Raw genomic sequence first — 25,286 nt, 5'->3', positions numbered from 1 at the left:
TCGACAGTGGAATAGGAGATTCGACAAGTTCATGGCACGCATAAGTTTCATTAGAAGTCAGTTCGACCATTGTGTTTACTTCAGATTTCGACCTAGTAATTCATTTGTTATTTTGTTGCTTTATGTGGATGATATTCTCATAGCAAGCAACAGTGTCGAAGATGCGATGAGGGTGAAGGCTGAACTCAATAAGGAGTTCGATATGAAGGATCTGGGAGCTGCTTCCAGGATTCTTGGAATTGACATTCGAAGAGATAGAAAGAAGTCGAAGTTATGCCTATCTCAAGAGGCATATCTACGGAAGATTCTTGAAAAGTTTGGTATGTCGAATTCGAAGCCAGTTGTGACTCCAACAAACCCTCAATTCAAGCTGAGTATTGATCAGTGTCCCAGTACTGATGTGGAAAGAGTCTATATGAATAGCATCCCATATGCTAATATAGTTGGTTCTTTGATGTATGATATGGTCTGTACTAGACCCGACATAGCATACGCAGTAAGTCTTGTAAGCAGGTACATGGCGAATCCTGGAAAGGCTCACTGGCAAGCATTGAAGTGGATTTTAAGGTACATAAATGGGTCTCTGAAAAGAGTCCTAATTTATGGTGGAGCCTTGGGTGAAGATGGTAAAGCAGTAATCGAAGGATATGTCGACTCTGATTATGCAGGTTGTATGGATTCCAGAAAATCTATTTCTGGATATGTTTTCACTATGTTTGGCACAACAATTAGTTGGAAAGCAACACTTCAGAAGGTTGTTGCTCTATCAACCACTGAAGCGGAGTATATTGGCTTAACTGAAGCTGTGAAAGAAGCATTGTGGCTTGAAGGTTTTGCAAAGGAGCTGAAACTTCAAGGTCGAAGTATCACAGTTAAATGTGATAGTCAGAGTGCAATACACCTGTCGAAGAATTCAGCCTATCATGAGCGAACTAAGCACATTGATGTGAGGCTGCATTTCGTCAGAGGAGTAATCGAGCGTGGAGAAGTCCAAGTGCTGAAGGTTTCGACTGAAGACAATGCTGCTGATATGATCACCAAGACATTACCGAGTTGCAAGTTTTTCCACTGTATGCAGTTGCTAAAGCTGCATGAAGAAAGCTAGTTTGTTCCCTTGATGTTGTAGAGTTAGATCCAAGGTGGAGATTTGTGAGATATTGGATCGAACTCTAGTATGGCCGAAGGGTAGCTTCTTGATTCGACAGGGTTAAGCATGAAGTCGAAGGTTGTTCACATGCTTGTGTCGAAGATGCTAGGGTTGTTAGCATGTTAAATTAGGTTTTAGTGTTTAAACCCTAATTTGTTAAGTTAGCTTGTTTATTAAGTTGGCTTGTGTAATGGGCCTTGTGGAAAAAGCCCATTAGTTAGTATGTTAGGTTTTATTATAAATAGCATACTAGTCTCTCATCATTGCTAAGCTGCAAATCCTAATTTGGGGCGAGAGAGGTTATTTGTTATTCTTGTAAACTTGTAATCTTGTTCTAAGAGAAAGTAAAAGAATAGCAGTTATAACCAATTATTGTGTTCCTCTTCTTTCTTCTCCCCTATAATTCCCTATTATACTTTGTTATTGGTATCGTTTTTCACAACAATTTTAATACAAATATATTTTATAGCTTTTCTTATGATAAAATATATTTTGTCTATGAATAATAACCTATTACGATATGTATCAATCACTTCATAATTTGATTAAGTGAATGTTTTGTTGTATGTTAAGGGTGAAAATTTGATCAAGTGATTTATCATTCACTTTTAAATACTATGAATTTATGTGATTCATATATTGAGTAAAAGAGAGATGGGATAGAAAATATGAGATTTTGTTATGAATTTGAAAGACTATTTTTTTTATAATTTATTTTGTAATTCATAACCACTCTTGAAATATAATGAATTGAAAACTACTCTTTCTTCGAGGTATATTGTTTCGATCAAAGTACTTTGTGATTTGCTTACACTGTTTTTTAAATTTAAATTTTACTTAAATCCATTTAATTTAGTTGACTATGTTACTTTACTTGTCCACATTTCAAATTAGTATGGTTCAATTTTTCAATTTTCACAATAGCTCATATATGCTGAATCCACCACAATTTGAAAGCTCTCTTCCCAACTAAAGTTGGAGGGACGTAAGTTGTAAGTAAACTACAATGACCTCTCAATATATTTATAAGAATACAATCAATTTTTAGAATATTAAACTATTTTAATAAATAGTACACATTGAATAGTAAATAAAAAGTAGATGAAATACAACAGTCATAGACATAAGCTACGAGTGTAAAACAATAGTATCATTTACTTCTCTCAAAAGTTGAGGACCACTTGTTGAAGCTCCAAAACGGAAACATGTTTTCAAAATTTAAATAATTGAGTTGTACTACATGACTTCACTTTTTGTAACTTGAAAGATACGTTTTTGAAGTTGGTTTTTATTCATCAAAGTGGTTGCTTTAAATTGGCCTTTTCTTTTGGTGAAGACTAGATGGAAATTCTTTACTTGAACCTTTTTTGTTGGACTTATTCAAGAAATACAGAAAGCGCCAATGTGAGACTTTGAAACATGTCTCCGCAAGAGTCTCATATTGTCAACTCAAACAACACATTTACATTACAAAAAATATATATTGCTTTTTGTAACAAATCCTATGATTAAGAGAGAGAATAAAGAGAGTCAAGATAGATTTTTTCAAGATTAAATTTGAACTATTAAAATATTTTAAGTTTAAATATTTAAATTATTTAAAGTTCTATATACATAACTATCATGATAGTATAAAAAAATTCAATAATCAGATTAATTTAATTTAAAGTTTTACTCAATTGACACACAGTGATAGTAACATAAATAAATTAGTATTATAGTGGAGTAGCCATTGAATTTTAACCTCAGTAAAATTTGAATCTAAAATACTGTAGAAAAATATCTTGTAAATCAAATTATTGCGACTCGTTTTGAATAAAACCTTGCATAACTTTTTGCCGAATCTTTCGCTCACCGGTCACTACTCATTGGCAGAGATTTGTTATATAGTGGTTGTGTGTATTTATGATCTTTTTTTAAGACTTCTCAATACATGTCACATAAAAATCATTCCTTCTTCAATTTATAATTGAGAAATATATTCGAATCTTTTTAGAAAATATAGAGTTTCGTGATGAACACGTGTCTCTTAGATGTCATGCATGCAAAAATAAATATCTGTTAATAGAAATTAGACCGAAATTATCTAAATAACCAGGGCCGGCCCAATACATCCCGAGGCCTAAGGCAAAATTTTAGATCAAAAATTTTTAATATAATAAAAATATTTTTTTTAATTAATATATTTTAGATGTTTTAGAATGTGAAACTATTACATTATTATAATTAATTTTATTTAATATTATATTTGATACTAAAATTAACTAATCTAAATACTCTTCTTATTATTTAGAAAATCATAATTGAAAAACAATGTCAAAATTATAAAAAAAAAATTAGATATTAAATCTCCTATTATATTGAAGAATTCAAAAATTTATTATTCATACTTATGATTTTTAAATTAGCAAATTATATAACACACATGGTAAATAATAATAATTATATATTTTAAATAGGTATTATTATTATTTAATTGGTATATAAAATAATTTAAAAAGTAATTTTTAAAAAAATTTATTACTAAAATCATATAAATAAAAAATAAAAGAATGAGGCCCTAGGCGGTAGCCTTGGTGGCCTATCCCTAGGGTCGGCCCTGTAAATAACATTGTTTGAAGATAAAAGAGATTTTATTGTCTTTTTTAAAAATTGAGGAAATAAAATGAATCACATAAAAGAGATATGGGATAAAAAAATATATTAAAAATTATTCCGCGTTCAATTAATTGTTATGTATGAATATTCGGGTGCACAGACACTTTGAACTAGAGCCATTTTATTTATTAATTTTTAAAAGATGAAACTTTAGTTATTAAGCTATTTATAAACAAAAAAGGAAAAAGTAACAATAAGGGTGTGTTTGAATTTATGGTGGACAAAATTGATTTTAAGAAAATTGAGTTTGATAAAATTGATTTTAACATAATTGAGTTTAGTAAAATTGATTTAGGTTTGGATACAATAATAATATATAACTTATAAGTGATTGTTATATCAATTAATGTTGTTTAGATAATTTTATCAAAATTGATTTTAAATAGTATAATTATTAAAATGGTAATAAATTCTAATATAAATTAAAAAGAAAAGAAATAATTGGTAAAAATTTAAGAGGCTAAAGAAGGAAAATTAAAAAGAATTATAACAAATAATATATAATTCATTCTAGTAAACTCAAAAGTTAGGAATTGTAGCCTCAATTAGAATTATTTTTGGAGGAGGATAATTGATTTTGAAAAAATATTCAAACAAGAAAAAAAAAATCTTAAACTATAGTAGACTACAAGTGCTTTTAAAACTTATATAGAAGAATCTAAATATGCATGCATTAAGTAAAAGTAAAAGAGAATAAAATTTTCATTAAATTAATTTTATCAATATTAATAGATTTCTTATTATCATAAAAGTAGAGTAAAAATATTATAGTAAAGTGATGCTAATAACATAATTAAATAAAATAATTAATTTTGTATTAGAAACTAAAAAGGCCAGTCTTCTAGAAATGTCTTCCACATATTATATTTGAAGAAAATGAATCCTCAACAAATGTTCTTGTTGGATCATTGGGAATAATGAGAAAGTAAATATTTGGCAAGACAATTGGATCCCTAATCAACAAGGGTCTAAAGTCCTAATATAAAAACCCTTGGAAATAAGTGTAAATGGAGTCAGTGACCAAATTAAAAATGGAGAGAATAAATGGAACAAGCCATTCATTGAAGTAATTCTTCCTATTGATAGAGAAGTTATAGCCAAAATCGATTTTATAGAATAGATGAAAACAATGCCATAAACTAGATGAATTGGAAAAAATGGAAATTAAAGTGTAAAATTTGGGTGTCAAAGTATTCTATATTGGAGAAAAGTCATGCAACCACAAGGAAATATGCAAGGAAAAAAAAGACTAAAACGTGTGTAAAAAATTTGGTCCAACCGGTTAATTCACGACAGGTTATGTGTTTATGCTAGGTGGTGCACATGTTTCTTGAAGTTCGAGAAAAGAGCCAGTAGTGACATTATCGTCATGTGAAACAGAGTAGATAGTTGCTTCTCTTTGTGCATGTTGAGCAACATGGATTTTAAATTTGGTCAAAGAGATTTCAGGGAAAGATCATGGAGTAATGACCATGAAGATCAACAACATGCCAGATATCAATCTGCACAGTGATGGAGCCAAGAATTTTAGGTAGCCTGGGCCAAAAAATTAACCGCGAGTTACATGTGACATAATATATAATAGTCATAAGATACTTTAAACCTACAGATCTTATACAATTCTTCTGATTCCCTAGTTGCTCTAGCAAAGATACTTGTCGCACTTTGTCTTTGATTATTATAATTGTCATAGTGCTTCATACATGAGTTGTGCTTACTATTATGACTACCAATATGATCTTTGAAACCTTTAGATGCATGCTTTCAATCTTTAAATTCGTCTTTGTTGAAGACTTCATAACCAAAGTGTTCAGCCCTCCCGGACGGCTTAAAGAGAAAGCAATAAAAACAATAAGCTGCATCCTTCGACTCACTGTATTCAATCCATGTATAATTATTATACCATGCTTTACAAAATGCTCTTGAAGACTTCCCAAATTGAGTACGAGGAAATATTGCTAAATCAGGTTGCGTTGGACCCTTCAATATATATGCCCTCTTCACTTGGTCTTGAATATCTGTAGCATACTCATGAATTTGTTTCCTACATCCTGGATCACGTACAATCTCATTTGAATTAAATTCATTGGCCACATTAGGCGGTGTTTCTTCTACTTCGGCTTCTGGTTGCACAACATCAACATTCTCAAAACTTCTTCTAGGAACCAAAAACTTTCTCATATCTAAAATTTAATTATCTAGAAAAAAAATTATGAAGTTAAATTGAAAGTAAAATGGTCCGGTTTAGGTAAGTAAGCGAAAGCCTTTAACTCTAAAGCTCACAACTAAATCTAATTAATTTAAATAATAATAAAAATATAACATAAATACATAAATTTAATAAATTAATAAATTAAACTAATCGTTAGACTAAACCTAATTAATAACTAAACCTAATTCACATATTTTTATACCAATTTAAAAAAATAGAGAAGAAAAACAAACACAAAAAGTAAATGAGACAAAACAAACACACACTACCTACACCTACTTCTCTTTCTAGTTTCAATTATTCACTATTTTTATTAAAAAAAATTGCAAAACAACAGCACAACCCCACACACTTTCTCGGTAAACTAAAACCACACAACACAACACAAAACCACACACTTGATAGACACACACTACCTACTTCTTCTTCTTCTTCTCTACGACTACCACCAAACACAACACAAGTACACAACACAACTTTCATTTCATGTTTCAATTTTCATTTACAGTGACAACAACAACACATAGAAATTAATTGGGTTGGGCGAACGGCAAAATAAAATAAGAGAAGGTTAAGATGAGAGATCATTCACCTCACGGTCACGAAGGAGAGGATAGGGCGAACGGAGGAGCAGAGTTTTAATTTCTTTAAAACCTTTACCTGTAGTTTTGAAAGAAGGTTAAGGTTTTTGTTTTAAGGAATTTTTTTTTAATTTCAGTTTTGATTCATAAATAATTAATTGGGTTGGGCCTTGACCATTGGTTATTTATTTGTTTTAATTTTTACACCTTGTTTTGACTAATTTTGCCCATGATTTTGTCTAAAACTCGAATATTAAATTAGGAGGAATACAATGAAAATAAGGGTTGAGCCTGGGCGGGTGCCCGGGCTAGCTGGGCACTAGAACCGCCACTCAATCTACAAACAATCGTATAGCATGGTCGAAGCAAATACAATGAAATGAGGTTTTATTATCTTTGAGAGCAGATACCAAAAGGAAGATAAACTTTAAATATTGCAGAACTGAGAATCAGATTGCAGACATCATGACGAAAGGAGCACAGGTTGAAGTGTTTAAGAAGTTAAGATCTATGATGAATGTAGATATCTAAGACACAATAAATTAGGTGATGTGTTGAAGCAGCATGTTGCTCGACGTGAACAAGGGTTTGTTTAAATAGTCTAATATGTGTCGAGTTGTATTAGATGTCGAAGTGTAGAAGCAGGTTACTTGACACAGGATTTCGACTGAGACCAAAATAGATATTTTAGGATTTTGTAGTTTTATGCTTTGGCTTAGGGAGAAAGCAACCTAAAAATTATAAATATAGGGAGTAATCCTTACTATTGTAATAGTTGAGAATTTGCAGTTGCAAAGTGAATAAAATTTCAGTTTGGAAGCAGAGAGAAACTCTGCAAAAATTATTCTTCTCTTTTTGTTCAAACACTAAATCCTCTATCTTCCAATTTCATCTTTTCTTTCTTCCTTCTTTCATTGTCATTGTGCAACGATAATCATCTTGCACCAAGGTTGATGATTCACTCAAGTGAAGAGTGAAGAAAATGAGATTTCGATCGGGCTGATTGAATCTTGTTCTTTAAAATTGATAAGGAATTATCCTTAGGTTTGGTGTAATTACATCAAACTAGACCATGTGTTGTCATGTGGTATCATGTCATTTATGGTCAACACTAAACCTTGTGAAATATGAAATGGCTCATTAAGATTACCTTAAGTCTAAATTGTCATTAGTACTATTACATTTCAAGTAAAACTGTCATATTTAGTAAACTCTATTAGTTCTTGAGATTCATTTACTAAGCCCTACCACAACTTAACAAGTTTGTATTTGACTCTAGGATTATCAAGCCTATAGTCAAACATATAACTTAAACATTTAAGAATTAAACATGACATAAAACCATGTGAAATCATATTCACATGATTACTTGTTTAAATAACTTTATACTATCCAACAAAATAGAGTTAGCTCATAGTAAGCTTACCAAAGTCAAGAACTGAGAATTCAAGATACACATCTTAAGTAGAGAGTATAAAATGATAAATCTAAGAAGTCATAACAATCAGTCTTCCAATTGTAGATGATCTTTGCTCTAGTGACTATTAGCGCCAACTTCTGCCATTGAAATGGATATAGGTTGATGTATGGTTTCCTTGACCTCAATAGATGTTTCATTGGTACTTGAGTCAACCTCTTTTATCCATTTTCTTGACCCAACGAATAAGGCATAATCCTTTTTTATTGTACTAGGATAATACAAGTGCACGTGCATGATATCTTATAGTTCTTTTTTCCTCCAACTTTTCATTCTTATCCATTTATGTCAAATTAACACATAGCCTCAATGTCTAGAATGCTCTTATATTTCAACTTTTACTCCGGTGTTATGACTCCAATTAGCTTCTTTTGATAATTAATTAGTATCCTGACACAAGACAATCAAGTGTTGTTATGTCACCAAGCATCGTCAGAACTAATCCTAAATACAAAAATACAAGTGAAGTCCAAAAGACAAATCACATATTACGCTCAACTAAATTACATGACAAACTAGCTTAAATCAAGTAGAGTGCTCACAATCATTTAATTTACAACGGATGAATTCAACTATTTAAAACATAAATAACTCATATAAATGGAGTTATCACATTTATTAAACTTCCTACTACACTAAAATAAGAAACCTACACCATATTTATTTTCTTTTAGTACACTTTGGGGATAGATTTTTTTATGAAAATTGGAAATGAAATTCAATTGTATAATTTTAGATTTTGCATCAACCATTTTGAATTTTTGAACCACCATTTTGACATAGATTTCTCGAGTTATTCTCATAACACCAATATCCAAATGCCTAATGATTTTCATGCCTAGGATTTTCTTAGCACTTCCTAGATCATTCATATTAAATTCAAATTTACGCATTATTTTGAGTTCTTCAATACCATATATGTTTTTGCTAACAATCATCATATTATTAACATATGAAGTAGATAAGCGTGATCATTATTTCTCAGCTTCTTATAATAGACACAAATATCATGATTACTCCTTAAATATAAATGCTTAAAATAAAATGTTCATACCTTTTGTATCAAATTGGAAATTGCTTCAAGTCACACAAAGACCTTTGGAGTAGACATGCATTACATATATTTTTAATATACTAAATACACTCACACATTAGAAGATATGCTCATATTTTCCCCTAGTCATTGTAATTTCTTTTACAAATACATTTAGGATATATTTGATTTAATAAATTGTGTTGAAAATTTGTAAAATTTAAATGACAAAAAAAAATTATTTCAGTATAGATTTTTAAAAAAATAAAACTTATCATTTATAATTATATGAAGTGCTACGAAACTCGAATCAATTATTAACTTGGTTGAGAAATAAGTCAATTGATCATTGGTCGAATCAATAGGTCCCTAATATATTAAATATTTGTACATTCACATTGTTTCAAGTACCAAAAGTTTGCATATCATAGTGGCAATGCTGCTTTTTTTTTCACCTTAAAAAGTGGTGGATCGATCGATAAGGGTTCTTAGTCACAACTAACATGTTTTCTTCTAGTCTGTAACGTCACATAATTTTTAATGGAAAGAATATATAATTTTTGAATTTCCAAAGCAGAACTATTTTTGTTTCTTTAGTAGTTTAAGTTTAACATACATAGCCTGAGCTCAACAATCTGGACCCTAATTCCCCGTCTTTTTACCTAATCTTCACAAAGAATCGATTACGGGACTTTTATATATGGTATTTTTTTCTTGCCCTTCTCTTAGTGGTGAAAGTGCATTTATCTTCTTCTTCAATTTTTTTTCTTCATTTTTTCCTCATACGTATTTTTTCTTTTCCATTTATTTTCTTATGTGTTTCAGAATATTATATTTTTCTAGAGAAACATATTTTCTCGTTAAGCAAGTTTCTCTATAAATCACATGCCTAGTTTATCGATTCAGTCAGATTTACAATCGATTTGTAAACATCATCATCAATTTGATTGCACCTTTAATGTAACAATTTAACTAGACTCCATTATGTAATATTCACAAACCAATTCAATATGAGTCTAGTTTTTTTAACCCTAAGTTTTATAATACCAATTTAATTTTTTTCCTTCTCGGTGTCGCCAACTATATGTATACTAACCTAAATAACACTCATATCTATTTTCACGACACTCTTAACGATTTTATTCCTAGTTTTATTTTGCAGCTTGTTCGACTATTTTCATATATGGTAATTAATATCATTTAGATACAAATATTTATAAAGCTTATATTTTTTTTCTCCGTATTATGCTTTTCCTTTAAATTCAATGATATGTCATAGCGATCAATCTAGTGAGCACGGACAATTACTATAAGAATTATTTATAAGTTTTATGTAGATTTATAGTGAGCTTGACAAAACGAGGGTATTACTATATACAACTGGCTTGACTACCGCAACTAACTTATTATAATGATTTTATCTCAAATTATTATATGCAAGTGGCTTGGCTACTACAGCCGAATTGTGATTTTATTGATAGGATGGCTAGGAATTTTTTGTGGAAAGGTAATTCGAACTCTGGTGTGCATTTCGTTGGTTAGAATAAAAACACTAAGCCCAACAAATGGAATGGTCTTGGGATCCCTAAAGCAAGATAGATCAATGCTTTTATGTTGGGTAAGCTAATTTAGGGTCTCCACCAAGATTGTGATTCACTATGGGTTCAATCTTTGAAGCATAAGTACATTAGTGAGGAAATGTTCCTTAATATGAAAAAGAAACTAAGATCAGATACTCATGAATGTAATTATGAAAGTTTTCTCTTCTCTTAAAGATGGCTTTGAATTTAGATTGGAAGATGGGAACTCCAATTTCTGGTTTTCCAATTGGTCTGAGTTAGGGAAATTAGCATAGCAGGTTCTCTATGTGGATATCCACGATCTGGAAATGCGAGTGAATGGTGTTTACTTGGATTGGAGTTGGAACTTCATTTCATCATATATTAATATTCCTCTGGTTGTTTGTGACCTCTTGAAAGTGCTTCTTATTTGTTTGAATACTATAGTATTTGATCGGTTAACTTGGAAAGGTAAATTAGATGGTATCTATACTGCTCAGATTATAATTGGATCAATAGACTTGAATTTGTTCAGAATACAACAAATAATAACTCTTGGGGATGTTGTGGCATATTCTTGCTCTTGAAAAGGTGAAATTCTTCTGTATAATGACTTTACATAAATCCCTTCCTACGAGATCAATGTTGCATCATCGTGATATGATCAAGAAGAATCTCTGTCATAGATGCAATAAGGACGCAAAGACGACTCTACACTGCCTGAAATATTGTGAATTTGCTAATCGCTTTTGGAAATTTATTGACTTCTTGGGCCCATTATTTTTCCAAGAAGATAGTTTATATGATTAGATTAGACATGTCATTGATGGTGGTTCTCTCTTTTTGGCTGCTTGCTGGTGGTTGTGGCGTGCTAGGAACAAATTGTGTCTTTTGCTAATGAAGTAGTGTGCTTCTATACTTTGAAACTCGTCACAACGGATTATGCTAAGAAGTTAAATGTTTTCACAAGCATAATATGTCTCATCCAACGAGAACGATCACGTGGAATGCATATATAGGTGGTAATTAAATTTCCAACATTGATGAAAATAGCCTTGGTATTCAGACGTCTCAGGTTTATTTGGATTGATTCGAAATGCTGATGGTGCTTGGGTTCACGATTTTGCGGGTAACATTGGTTATTCCAACATCCATCATGCTAAGTTAATGGCGCTATATCATGATTTGCGTATGGTCTGAGAACATAGCATCAAATACTTGAAGTGCTATTCTGACTCAACCCCCATTATCAAGATTATCTTAGAGTCTCTTAATGTTTGACATCATTATGTCGCAATTCTTCATAACACTAAATATTTTCTCTTTAGGGAATAACTAGTTCAAAAATTTCATATTTTTAAGGAGAAAAATGTTTATGCTTACTATCTAACAAAATATGAGAGAGATAATACGGTGTACTGGTCTTTTGCAGAGTCTTCTATAAAAATCATCATTATCCTACCTGTTGATGATAATGGGATTTTATTTTCTAGATATTTTTTTATCTTTTCCCTTTTCCCCTTGTAAAGAAACAAGGGTATTGTCATAATTTCATTTAAATTTTTTATATTTTTTACCAAAATTACGCTAATTATTTGAGATTACGCCAAATTTACCCTTGAGTCAATGTTTAATAACATCCGAACAAAGATTAGTGTTTAGATTTTGCAAATTTAAACTACAGCCTTGTCTCCCGCTCACGCTCATTCACTCAGTCTTACGACTCCGCTTTTATTTATTATCGCTTTCACTCTTTTCTTCATCTTCTTCTCCTCCCATATCCACACACACTACCTTTCTGTACTTCACTCTCTCTCTCATCTTTCTCTCTCTCTACATGAAATATATAATCCTAACCTTTGACTGAATATCAAATCGATGCACATAACCTTATAGCTGCTGCACTTCAAAATATCATTATTTCATAATAATAATTTTCATTACCACGCCGCGTAGATCTGTTTTTTGTTTATCACTTCACCATTGTTACAAAAAAATTAACCTAGGAATTAATAAAAATATTCTAATTTTTTTATTATTTATTATTATAAAAACTCTTTTTTATTGACTATTGATATTTTTTTCTTTTTTTAAATTTATAAATATTGTTTTATTTATTTGTTGAATTGTGAATTGTGCAGTGTGGGAAGAGAAAATGAACAAAGAAAATGTTGAGAATGTTAGGGTGACTCGAGCAAGAGCTAGAGCCATGAAAGCGTCTTCGACTAAGGATGGAGGTGTGGTTGGATTAAGGGATGTGACTAACACTTCAACAAAATCATCGCACAAAAATAAGCGTATTCATACGTCAAATTTTGAGGTATATTAAATATATGCAATTCTCTACTCTTTTTTTTTTATATTAATATCGTTATTATTATTGGGATCGATCTTTGATTTAGCTTATGTTTGGTTTTATGTCTGGATGAGATCGATTGATTCTGATATGATATGTCTGGTTATTCTCGAGTATAATTGATTATGTTTTTTGAATTGGTCCTACTTGAAAATGAAATTAATAGCCTTTGATATTAATTTGTACATTGGAATTTATTGTTAAATTCATTTTTGCAGGAGTTTATCCAAACATCGTTTTATCTTCAAATAACTTGAGTTATTTTCATAAAATCTATTCATTCAAAATCAATTTTATCTACTAGAGACTTAAAAACACTTTTAGTTTTTGATTTAAAATTTGAGTTTGAAGTGAAATTGTTTAGATGAAATGTTTGTCTGTACACTAAAAACAAGTTTTTTTTAACCTAATTGAAAGCAAGTTATTTTTAATTAAAGTGATGCTATTGATTGAACTTTTATAAGACAAAACTCTTACGATCATGCTCACAATTCATTCAAAATTTAATAGAAAATGTATATAAATTTTTAAAGAATTTTGATGTTTTGACACAAATTTAACAAAAAGTTTAGATGGTTAATGAATATATCATGGTGCTACAACTCATTAAACATTTTGAACAAAATTAACAGCAATTTTAAATTTCATTCTGCACTACTTTTAGAGGTAAATTATGTTTCAAAATATAATTTCTCGTTTTAAAATTTAGTGGAAAAAATTTATGTTTTCATTTGCAGATTTACTAAAATCATGTTTGCAGTAAAAATTGCATTTTTTTTAGCTGTGGTCTGATCTCACTTGTTCACACGTCGCGAACTTTGATATTGCAGCAAAATGCTGCCACAATTGTCATTGTGATAATGTTGTGGAGAATAATTGAGTTGGATTTTGTAAATCTTTGGAGTGAATAATAGATTCAGCATTTATTCTTCAAGTGAAAATAATATCTTGAACTAAATTGCTTGTTTAATTTATAACTTTATATCATTTATTATTATTAACTAGTGATTTGATGATATTGTTCATTACATAGAAGAATGAAGCTTGCAAGAAGAGAAAGACCAAGGTAGCTTCAGAAGAAAATGTCTCCTTACCAGCATTAACAACCAAAGAGAATGTTCAGTCAGAGTTGGCTGAAGATTCTTCCACATTAACAACAACAATGAAAGATTCACTGCAACTGCAAGTTCCACCTCATCTGGTTTTTCCCATGCTTTCAATGCAGGCCTCTGTCAATTCTCCAGTTGAAGGTTTTTTCAACTATCTCATTCGATTTAATTCAATATGACGTGTGTCAGATATCGAACATGTCTTCAATATTGTTGGCACCACAATTGCTAAATCATAGTCATACTATTATGTTCATCTTGATTGGATTATGCAGATATAAATCTGATATGCGAGAAGCTAAGAACCTCGGTTGGCTTTGGAATCGTGGACATTGATTCGGAGGCAAAGGATTCTCCTGTTTGGACTTCTTATGCTCCTGATATATACTATAATATTCATGTCAAAGAGGTTTGTGTTGTAAAATGTGTTTTCTTTTCTTCATTTTTAGTTGCATAATGTGAAACTAAGACTAAAAAGTAGTCAATTTTACTGTCAAAATAATTGATTGTGTGTTTTGGTTAAATCTTTCCAGTGTGAAAAGAGGCCACTAGCCAATTACATGGAGAAGGTGCAGCAAGACATCACTCCAACCATGCGTGGAATTCTGGTTGACTGGCTTGTGGAGGTTAGTCCCGTTAGCGTATTAGACACAGTTTGAATAAACAGCTTAATTAAGTGCTTATTGCATAAGCCCTTCAATCTGAACTGCATCAATTTTTGGTTGTTGAATGGATTTGTTGGAATGCTGTTATATTCTTTTTCAGGTTTCTGATGAATATAAACTAGTTCCAGACACACTCTACCTTACCGTGAATCTCATTGATCGGTTCCTTTCCTGTCGCGTGATTACAAGACAGAGGCTCCAGTTGCTGGGTGTTACTTGCATGCTGATTTCATCGTAAGTACAATACTTTGTAATTTTCCTTGGTAAATATTGAGGCTTTGATACAAAGTGCAATTTTTGCTAAAATCACGATTACTCAGTATGATTCTGTCAAATTCACCGCTAAACCAAACATTCTTATACTCTTCTTTTCTTTCATGGCTTGAAGTAAGTATGAAGAGATTTCTGCTCCCCCGCTAGAAGAATTTGTCACCATCACGGACAATACATACTCGAAAAAAGAGGTATAAGTAACATTTGGTATTATTACCGGAAACTTCATCTTTTCAATTTGTGTTCATAATGACTGATATATGAAACACCTAATAATCTGCACTTGATAGATTTTGAAAATGGAGAAAGAGGTACTGAATGTTCTACAGTTCCAGTTATCTGTTCCTACAATCAAAACATTCCTCAGGTACATAATACATAAACAATTTTTGTTCAAACAGTTTAAATTCAATAGAACTCTAACCATCTTCTTCGGCTTTCAGGAGGTTCATCCATGCTGCACAATCTTCTTACAAGGTACTTAACATAGACTATACTTGATAGTTGATATTGAATATCCGAATTCCAAATCCAGATTCTCTGCGCACTGCATTAATGAGATCAGCACTGTTGGATCAAGACAGCTCACATTTCGACTTTAATAAATCATATTCCAAATACATATTAAAAATCTGAGTTGTCTGATCTTTGATCAAACTGTGGCAATTGTTTGATCTTCTGAATCTTCTGAAAGTGCTTCTACCAGTCAACTCCGAAATCGAATTAACAAAGTCAAGTTGATTGTACTTTTTTTTTTCTGTTATCAGGTTGCTTATCCTGAACTGGAATTCATGGCAAACTATTTAGCAGAGCTTGCACTTGTTGAATACAGCTTATTGCAGTATCGACCTTCCAAGATAGCAGCATCTGCAGTTTTTCTCGCCAGATGGACCCTTGGCCAGTCAGAACACCCATGGGTCTGAACTTTATTTTGAACATTTAACTTTCATTTTTACAATTAGCCTATCAGTTTCGACTTAAAGTTAATCTAATTAGATTCACATGCTCACCAATTTGCAGAATCCGACTCTTGAGCACTATACAAATTACAAAACATCAGAGCTTAAGACTACTGTCCTTATACTGCATGATTTGCAGCGTAATACCAAAGGTTGTGATGGTGTCCGCGAAAAATATCAACAAGATAAGGTTAGAAATTTAAAAATAATAATAATAATAATCCTATTGTTCTTTCATTAGTCTTTATCTCTCAGCTTCTCATGACAGTGATTTTGGCTTCCTATGACAGTTCAAAAGTGTGGCGAATTTTTCTCCGAAACCGGTGGAACCGCTTTTCTAGGCTCAACTGTATAAGTTAAAGAATAAAGAATAACTTTAGAAAATTTCTGATCAAACATATATGGAAGGGGAGAGATTATGTATGGTTGTAAATATTTTGCAATCAAATTTTGATTCTATTCATTTCCAATTACGGTCAATTCAATTCTATTCCGTAGTTGTGACTTATAGGATGGTACCAACCTCTGGTGCTTCTTGATCTCCTTATAGTGAAGTGAATGATACAATGACAGTAGAGAATTGTATTAATAATAATGTTACTTTTGTTGTAACAAACATTCTTATTTATATTACAATAAAAACCAATGGCATGTTATATCGTTGTACCGATTTGATTTCGTTTCTTTATTCGCTAAATACACTATAAATTGTTGCCAAAGTGATTGCTTGTCGAATTAGACGAACTCTGAAATATTGCCTTCTATGCAAACATAATATCAGAAGTGGATCTTTCTAATGGACTCTACAGTTTTCGCGCGAGTCTATCTCTCTAAACTCAAGTAGTTGTTAAACAGGCTCTCAGGTTAGTACTTGTATTTAATGAGAGCAACTGAGGATTATAATGTAAGAAGGTACATACACAGAGAGAGAAGGAAGATACTACAAACAAGCTTCTTATACATATAATCGTTCGTTTGATCCACAATAACTGCATGATCCTTTTCAACACTGTCGATTTCGAAAAATTACATACCATATAGTAAGTAATCAAAACAGTGTCGCAACATCTTGCTGCCAGAAGTAACACCATAGCATCCAAAACCAAAATGCCTCGTTGCAATTCGCGAGGATTCCATAGCTAGCAATGCAGTTCATATCATCAAAGGAGACACTAAAACAGCAGTATTTCCAATTACAGGTTTCAGACTGGCTGCCTGCTCTAGTTGTTTCCATGCTTCCTTTCGCCTTTCGGCTTCTGAGATTAAAAGTGCCTCTTCTTCCTTAAATTGAGTATGGCAAGATATGAAAAGCTTCTCATCCATCTCGACGAACATCTTTCTGATGTTGATAGTTAAGTTTACAACTGCTGGGTTCCAGTGGCTTTTAATATTCCTATCTAGTGCCGGAAATATGATGGGCAGGATCACTTGTCGGTTATGAGCGATCAAATTTACAATGTGGTCGTTGTTCCATAGGAAAAGGGTCCTTTCAGCTACCTGAAACAATCCATGTCGAACAGAAAAAAAATATTTTTCATCAATAGAAACAAGCGATTCTTAAAACGTATTGTAATATTTAACTAGTTCGAGAAAATGAGAGTGAGCATAAAGCACCATGCAAACTATAGAGCACAGAATGGATAACATTGGAGCAAGCAAATGGTGAGAATTACTGAATGAGTTCAGTGTAAAAATTTTACCTGGAAGTGTAGGCTGTTAATGCAGCACGAAATCCGCAAAAACAGTGGAATCATGATCCTCTGGAACTCTACCATGTTGATTCCTTCCAAAATTTCTTCCAATTCCCCGAGAAACATCACTTCTTTCTGACTATTTATTACGGGCCAATATTTTAGCATACCACTTATAACAATGCTCGCTAACTTCGGCTCCTTCTCTAAGAACTGCGTAATACAGAAAGACAGTTGCGGAAAGTACACCCCCAAAGATTTAGGCTTGTGCAAGGGGATCAAAACTCTCCACAAGAAGATTTTGTGTTCCTCTTTCAAGGGCAAAGCAAATCCACAAATCACACTCCCAAAAATCTCCAACAACTCAGCAATCCCGTTATGTTTCTCGGTCTCAATCACGAATCGATAGAATATATTGTTAATTGTTTTCCGAATAAAGGGTCTATGCACCATGAACTTCCCATAAACCCTATGCAGAATCGTCTTCAAACAGTCTCTTTCTCTTGGATCCTCGGAATCAAACAGTTCAAGCAACTTCGAAATGAACGAATGATCGATATACTTTTTCGCTACTCTAGCATCGAGACACGAAGAAGAGATAAACTTAAGCAGCAATTCATAAACAAGTTGCAAATGTGGCCAAGCCGGATCAAACATCGGGTCATCATCATCATTCTCAGCGCCAATAGCAACAACTCCGTTAACCCTATAATTAGGCGGAAAAACTCTAAACAAATTAATAGCACACATTCTACACATCGCAAGAATAGCAGGTTCACTAAACTTCATTGATGCACAAACCACAAAATCAATAAGTTCAACCAAAGTTTTCCTTTTCACATCTTTCTCAGCAATGTTCTTAGCAGGATCAGTAAAATCAAATGTCACACAACAAAGACTCAATTTGCTCACAAACAAGTTCATCTTTTCACCATTCGGAACATCCTTAAACGGCACCAAAGGTTCAATCCCAGAAACCATGCTAGCAGGAAACACCGCCGACGAAGAAGCTCGTTTCACCGCAACACCACCACCTTGCTGTCGATTGACGCATTTACCAGCAGCACGCGGGGATTCGACAACCCGGGCCGACTCATCTTCATCAATTTTAGAAGATTTCCGAGGAAGCTTGTTGAAAAGCTTGTTCAGCATTGCAACCCAGAAGCTAAAATCCACCAATTCCAAACCTTTCACATCAAACCCATGAAGAAACAATCAAAATCAACCAAACCCTCCCAAAAATTGCTAATTCTAAACCAGAAAAACCCTAGATCTCGTTCACCTAAACAACTACAAATTTCAAGCAATCTAGATTTCCACCTAAAATTGAGATCCAAATTCGAAATGGGGTTCAAGAAATTTCCAATTTTGAACCATGCATTGATGTAAAAATCAAATCTTGAAGATTGCGGTTCGTGTGTTACGAAGAACACGTGAACCAAAAGAGGAAAGGTAGTAAAACCAAATGACAACAACACCAACAGCAAAAACAACAAATAAAAAGTCTGTTACAAACAAACACAACAACAACAACAATAAACAGCAATGATTACGATGATAATGTTACATCTGAAACAAATCTAACATTGTAACATTTTTTTCCAATTTTTCGAAAATAAAAGAAAAATAAAAAATAAAATTATGGGTATATATTAATAAAATGATGGATCTAGGAGAAGATGAAATGCAAGCAAAAAAAATTGATTTTTTTTTTTTTGGTGATGGATGGATGAAATGGAAAAGAAAAGAACCCTCTTAGCTGTGGCTTTTTGGTGTTAATGATCCATCACCATTAAAATGAAAAAAGAAACTAAAGTTTTTATTTTTTATTTTATTTTTGTAAGGATAAAATATTTGTTACTTTAATTCAAAATATATGGGAAATTCAATGGACGGCACTTTCTTTTTTATGGTTTTCTGTACTTTGCCGCTTATTGTGATTTTTCATGGCACGTTTACCATCATCAAATTATAATGGCAAATGGCTCTTGTTTTTATAACGGGTGTGTTGGTTTGACCGTACTAAAAATTGACTATATTTTGATTATGTTAATTTTAATTGAAAATATAGTTAGTGTAAAATAATTTATATTTGGGTTTGAATAGTTTGATAAAAGATTAAATATATTTTTTATAAAAAACTTTGAATTAAAATTGATTCTAAAATGGAATTTTGATCATGAGATCATTGTAAGGGATTCGGATTAGGTCGTTAAAGTGCATGACATTATTCGGTAGAGGGGTTTATGATTTCACCTTTAGTTGAAATGTTCGTAAGTAAGATTGAGGTTTTTTGACCTTTGTGTGATGACAGTAAACTTTTTGGGGGTTGTTCTCTTTAGATTGGGAGGTTGGTGTTTGGGATGAAATTACTTTGAGACTCTTAATCGAGATCGAAATTTTATATAAGGGTTGTCTACCAAGAGAGTTGACATGATCGTTGAGTTAATGCATTTTCTCTCATAGTTAAGGGATTCTCATATTGCGCTTCTTCTACTTCGATTGTGCGTGTGTGTCGTCAAACTATTTTTTGGCATGAGAATGTGTCAACTAATTCACGTGGAAGGGACAATTATTTTTGTTTGATAAAGAATTGTGAATGACAGTTTTAAGGCATCGTGATTGGTTAAGATCATTTCGCCAAAGATCTCCAATGTAAGATGGCTTATTTATCTAGTAGAGGTGGGGGATTGGATTTGTACTCAACAATAGAGATTATCTTCTATGCTTTTGTGACTTCTAAAGCCCAATCTTAGATGTTATAATATCATATATTGAAATAATATATATGGTGTGGACTCTTATTTTGACTGAGCTTTAGGTAGTCTTAGTGGTACGATTTTAAATTATGACCTTAGCAATTTTAATAGTGACTTCTAGAGCCCAATCTTAGATGTTGCAATAACATATATTGAAATAAGATATATGGTGTGGACTCTTATTTTAACTGAGCTTTAGGTGGTCTTAGTGGTACGATTTAAAATTATGACCTTAGCAGTTTTAATAGCAAAGACCCCCTTTCAAAAAAAAAAACCTGTGTGTTTGCAAATAACACATGCTTAATATTTTCTTCTACATATTCTTATTGTCATGTAATGCTAGAATATGTCACCAATAGAGTATCATACTATCTTTTGATGTCGACTTATGATTCCTTTATTTCCTACCGATGAAGTTTATCTTGTTTTTGGTTAGATGTGTTTGGATACTTTTGGGGGCGCACAGTTCATTGTAGAGAGCTTTCATGCTTCAAATACTAACATGACTTTGTTATGAATGTCATTTTTATATATTAGACAAGAGGAAGTATATGTGAAGAAATAGTCGCAAGTGAATTTTTTAACTGGCCCACAAGAGGGAGTATTTACGCTTAGACCAACATATGTCCAGTGTATGGAAGAGGTATGAGTGAAACATGCATGTGTAAATTTAACTGAGGCTTCCCCATTCATGGAACTGAGAACTAGAGGTTTTATTGTGGGTCAGGCAGCCCCCAAAGCCTCTTCAAGTAAAGTGGTCAAATATGAGAAAACTTGTTTAGACAATCAACTTGTCTTTATATCATTTGTATTTGACACTTTTTTCTTCCTAGGGATGTGAACTTTGTTTTTAAGAGAATGATTTTATCATCTAAATATAGGTAGCGACAAAGTTTGTTGTCCATCACATTTTTCCTTTTCTTCAAAGTTTTTTCCTTTTACAATTTAACAGACGCACTTTTATTTTTCTTCAAAATTTACATTGATGTGCTAAAATTAATTGACATGACTTTCAACTCATTGACTTTTTATTCAAATTAAAGTAAAAAAGTTAAATACGATTGTTTCACATTTGCTTCCTCAACTTCTTATAAATGAAATTCTCCCTAAATTAAAAATCATATAATATTTAATCATTAAAAAAACAATTTATGAACATCAATCTTTTTCTGCACAAGTAAACAACTTGGATTCAACATTATCAGCCATGACCATGGGTGGTGTAACCAATATATAAGTTCTTTTTGCACTTCATCTACATATGTGCAATCGTATAGGCCTAAGAGGTCCAACCTTAAATAAGAATTAGGTCATTCACGATCCAGATCCGCACAACATAGAAGAAATATGCCAAATTTCATAACCCATTAAGGGAAATTTGACGTGGAAACACCAACCTAATGGAATGACGTGGCAGGGAAATTATCCTTGAAGTCATCCCCATAGATAAACACATAAGAAAGAAAGGGTTAAAAAGTTTTATGTGAAGGTTAGAAAAATATACACAAGAAGAAGGGTTGAATTGTGTATACCAAAGACTACTTCTTTTCAAATTTTGATTCAGAACTGAGTTGATAAGATCATATTTTGTATCAAGAAGAACTAAGTCGGGTGAGATTCTGACTTCAAAGTTCAGTGCACAGCGGAATAAGTAAATGCGTAAGTAAATATAGAGACACAATATATCTTGGTTCCTTCCAAACCGCGAGTAGTCCAGTCCCCTTGCAGCACAAGAGATTTTCACTATAATCATTCAGATTACAATTTGCTCAATCAAACTAGAAAAAGACTTCATTGCTCAATCACGCAGGCAAGAGACTTATTTGCTTAAACCTACAGTTCAAGACTTTCTGCTCAAGCCCTCAAGAAAGAGACTTCTTGCTCAATCCTACATATTGAGACTTCATGCCCAAACACATTATCTAGAATTTATGCTCAATCAACTTAATTGAGACTTCCTTGCACAAACAAATTGTCTAGAACTTCTTGCTTAATTTACCTGATCGAGACTTCCTTGCCTAAACCAGTTGTTTAAGACTACTTGTTTAAGTCCTCAAAAGGGACTTCCTTGCTTAAACCTCGGTTCAGGACTCTTTGCTCAAGCGTGAATGCTAGAGACTCCAGATTCTCTTATCAAGAGAATCTGTTGTTAACCTTTGTTTTTGATTATGTGCTTCCTAGTTAAGCAGATTCACAAAGTTTTTACACTTGGAGCATGATATAAGTTGAGTAGCTCCCAAAAAATTAGGGACAATGGTGGGATGCTTATCTATTGAGAAGATGAATAAATGATAGGAAAAGAGAGAGGCATGGAAGGGTCGCGACCAATAACACCGTCAATGGTAACCATCATTGGAGAAAAACAGAGTAAATTTTTATGTTGCGAAGAGTGACGAAAGAGAAAGAAAATGAAAGAATGATATGAACTGATGATAGTAATCTCACCAAAAGGTGAGACAATAAGGAAGAATTCGGGGTGACTAATATTTAATCGACACACAACATGTTGGGTGTAAAATAAATCAGAGTAATTTCTTACTCTTGATAACATGTTAGATGTGGCTCATGTGACCAATATCTCCGTAGAGAAAGAAATAAAATGAAATATATATTGGAGTTAATTTTGGTAAATTCAATTATAACGAATATAGTCAACAATTATTTATACATTTTAAGTTAATAAGCTAAGAGAGAAACCTTTTAACTAATTCTTGAAAAAGACTAATTAAAAGGAAAACTAAAAAAATTAGTTACAAAATAAATTATAGTCTAATAGTGCACAATCATGACATTTGATAAAATGTCTCTGAATATTTAAACCTTGTAATAATTATTAATGAGACAAAATTCAAAGAACAAATTAGCTTTACAAAGTGTCTTTAAAATATCAATTTTGAAATATATTGAAAAATTAACACTTTTGGTCATATGTTATATGTAAATTTTTTAGCTTACAACTTAAAATGCTAAAGACTATTTCAAAGTTAATAAATTAATAGCTTATCATTCAAAGTGAACATAAATTACTCAATGAGAATTCAAATGCACCAAATAGATCTCAAAATAACTAAAAGAAGTTACAAGTTCTAAGGAAGTTATGTCCAACTGTCTAAAAAGAAGCTTGCATGAGGAACTTGTGCAATGTGGTTAAGGATGGTTGCAAGCCAACTGATGTTTACGCAAGAAAGAATTTAGCCTTTATTTTTTTTTATAAATAAGTGAAGAGTTTTCATTGTTATAAAAGTTTTATTTTTCATTTAAAAATCTACTCAAAAATCTATTACACATAGACATAATGATAATAATCTTTCTAGGATATAACAAGCACTCTAGGAATGGATAATTATTTCCCTGAAATCCAAGGAACAAATTTAGTTTGACAATTCCCTGTGTAACATTTGTTGACCCAATACACATTTTACGCACAATTGTGTGTTATGCACAAAGATACCAAGGTCTCATGCGACATATTCAAAAAAAGGGTGCCTTATCTGAAATATGGGCACTCGATCTAATGAGAGGGCAGCTTGGGAAAAATTATGGAATAAGCGTTTGTCTTTGCCCTTGCCCTGTGGTCTATGCCATTTACACCAATACACAGTCACTCAAGAACAAGGGTCGTAGAGGCTGAAGTGTTTTAACCCCTAACTCATTCTCAAGCTTTCCATCAAAAAGCCTAGTCGAAGCTTCAAGTGAACCTTTTGGATGTGGTTTAGCTGAATCTCTCCGGTAAGGCTTAATTGAGTCCCTCAGGAGAGACTTAGTCGAGTCTTTCCTGATGAGACTTTGTTGAGTCCCCCAGGCGAGACTTAGTTGGGTTCCTCAGGCGAGACTTTCAGTCAAGTCCCTTGAGTGAGACTTTAGGTTGGGTCTTTCACAAGAGGCATTAATTTAAGCCTCTCAGAGGGAAATTCCCTTAAGAATTTCTTGAGGAAAGTTTCATTCTTTGTATTTAGTATGTTATTTTTATTCTCGCTGTTTGTAAGACATTTTGTAACCCCGCCTCTTAGGGTATTTTTAATGACTATGTTCACGCCTTTGGTTTGTTTATGAAATTCCTAGTGTGGTGTGCTTTCTGTTATTCATAATATTGATGTTAAATGAGTAAATTGTTAAGGCGTCAAAGATTTTTCCATGAATGTCCAACAATGTATTCACTTTGTAGGACAATAATAATTCTTTAGTGAAGGTCTAACATTTATATTTATCTTGTTGGCCGACAAGGATCCTTCAAATGAAGGTCTAGCATATTTAATCACTTCTTGGAGTGGCAAGGATTCTTTGGTAAAGGTCAAGCATAATTAATTGCATCAGGGTATGTAAAGGATCCTTTAGTTAATGCCTAATGTATAATTACCCCGTAGGGCGACAAGGATCTTTTGATAGAAGTCTAACATTGTAATTGCCCCGTAGGGTGGTAAAGATCTTCATGTAGAAGTCCAACAATTTAATTACTCTGTAAGACATCAAGGTTCTTCCTACAGAAATACATTATTTTAATTTAATAGTCAAACCATAATAACTTTATTGTAAAAATCAGAATCTTTTACAAGAGTTTAAAATAGGCGACTCACCCTCCTACCAATCAACTATAATAATATCTTAGATTGAATGAGTTCCAGGTTATGCAAATGAGTCGTTCATTCAATTATTTGAGCTTCTAGGCTCAATTAGACAAATTAATATATATAATACAATCCATCCCAGTTAGGTTGTAGCTCTCCTTGTTGGGCGGTCACAATGACTTGACGTAGCATTAGATCAACTTATTGCACATTTCTTCTAACAACTTTGGAGTTATACCATT

General features: G+C 32.3%; 3 protein-coding genes across 4 annotated transcripts; 1 reads left to right on the top strand and 2 right to left on the bottom strand.

Moving 5' to 3' along the window:
- Nucleotides 1-5,569: 5,569 nt before the first annotated feature.
- Nucleotides 5,570-5,986, bottom strand: LOC131598448 (uncharacterized). Its single transcript, XM_058871047.1, has one exon. It carries the CDS (start codon nucleotides 5,984-5,986, stop codon nucleotides 5,570-5,572), a length of 417 nt encoding a protein of 138 aa, XP_058727030.1.
- A 6,344-nt stretch (nucleotides 5,987-12,330) lies between these two features.
- Nucleotides 12,331-16,750, top strand: LOC131596242 (cyclin-A2-2-like). 2 transcript variants are annotated; one of them, XM_058868846.1, is made up of 12 exons: nucleotides 12,331-12,467; nucleotides 12,809-12,987; nucleotides 14,060-14,273; nucleotides 14,408-14,541; nucleotides 14,666-14,758; nucleotides 14,898-15,031; nucleotides 15,186-15,261; nucleotides 15,361-15,437; nucleotides 15,514-15,547; nucleotides 15,838-15,987; nucleotides 16,091-16,219; nucleotides 16,320-16,750. In XM_058868846.1, exons 2-12 carry the CDS (start codon nucleotides 12,823-12,825, stop codon nucleotides 16,368-16,370), a joined length of 1,257 nt encoding a protein of 418 aa, XP_058724829.1. In that variant the 5' UTR covers nucleotides 12,331-12,467; nucleotides 12,809-12,822; the 3' UTR covers nucleotides 16,371-16,750. The 2 variants fall into 2 exon arrangements, with proteins under 2 accessions (XP_058724829.1, XP_058724828.1); XM_058868845.1 differs by having other exon boundaries at nucleotides 14,057-14,273.
- A 123-nt stretch (nucleotides 16,751-16,873) lies between these two features.
- Nucleotides 16,874-19,576, bottom strand: LOC131596241 (serine/threonine protein phosphatase 2A 57 kDa regulatory subunit B' kappa isoform-like). The gene is made up of 2 exons (XM_058868844.1): nucleotides 17,730-19,576; nucleotides 16,874-17,526 (listed from the first exon to the last, which is right to left on the bottom strand). Exons 1-2 carry the CDS (start codon nucleotides 18,870-18,872, stop codon nucleotides 17,182-17,184), a joined length of 1,488 nt encoding a protein of 495 aa, XP_058724827.1. The 5' UTR covers nucleotides 18,873-19,576; the 3' UTR covers nucleotides 16,874-17,181.
- Between the last annotated feature and the right edge of the window lie 5,710 nt (nucleotides 19,577-25,286).

Source organism: Vicia villosa, linkage group LG4, assembly GCF_029867415.1.
Source record: "Vicia villosa cultivar HV-30 ecotype Madison, WI linkage group LG4, Vvil1.0, whole genome shotgun sequence".
Taxonomy (NCBI): Eukaryota; Viridiplantae; Streptophyta; class Magnoliopsida; order Fabales; family Fabaceae; genus Vicia; species Vicia villosa.
Note: the sequence above shows the minus strand (reverse complement) of the source record. Positions and strands in the feature narration are given on the sequence as shown.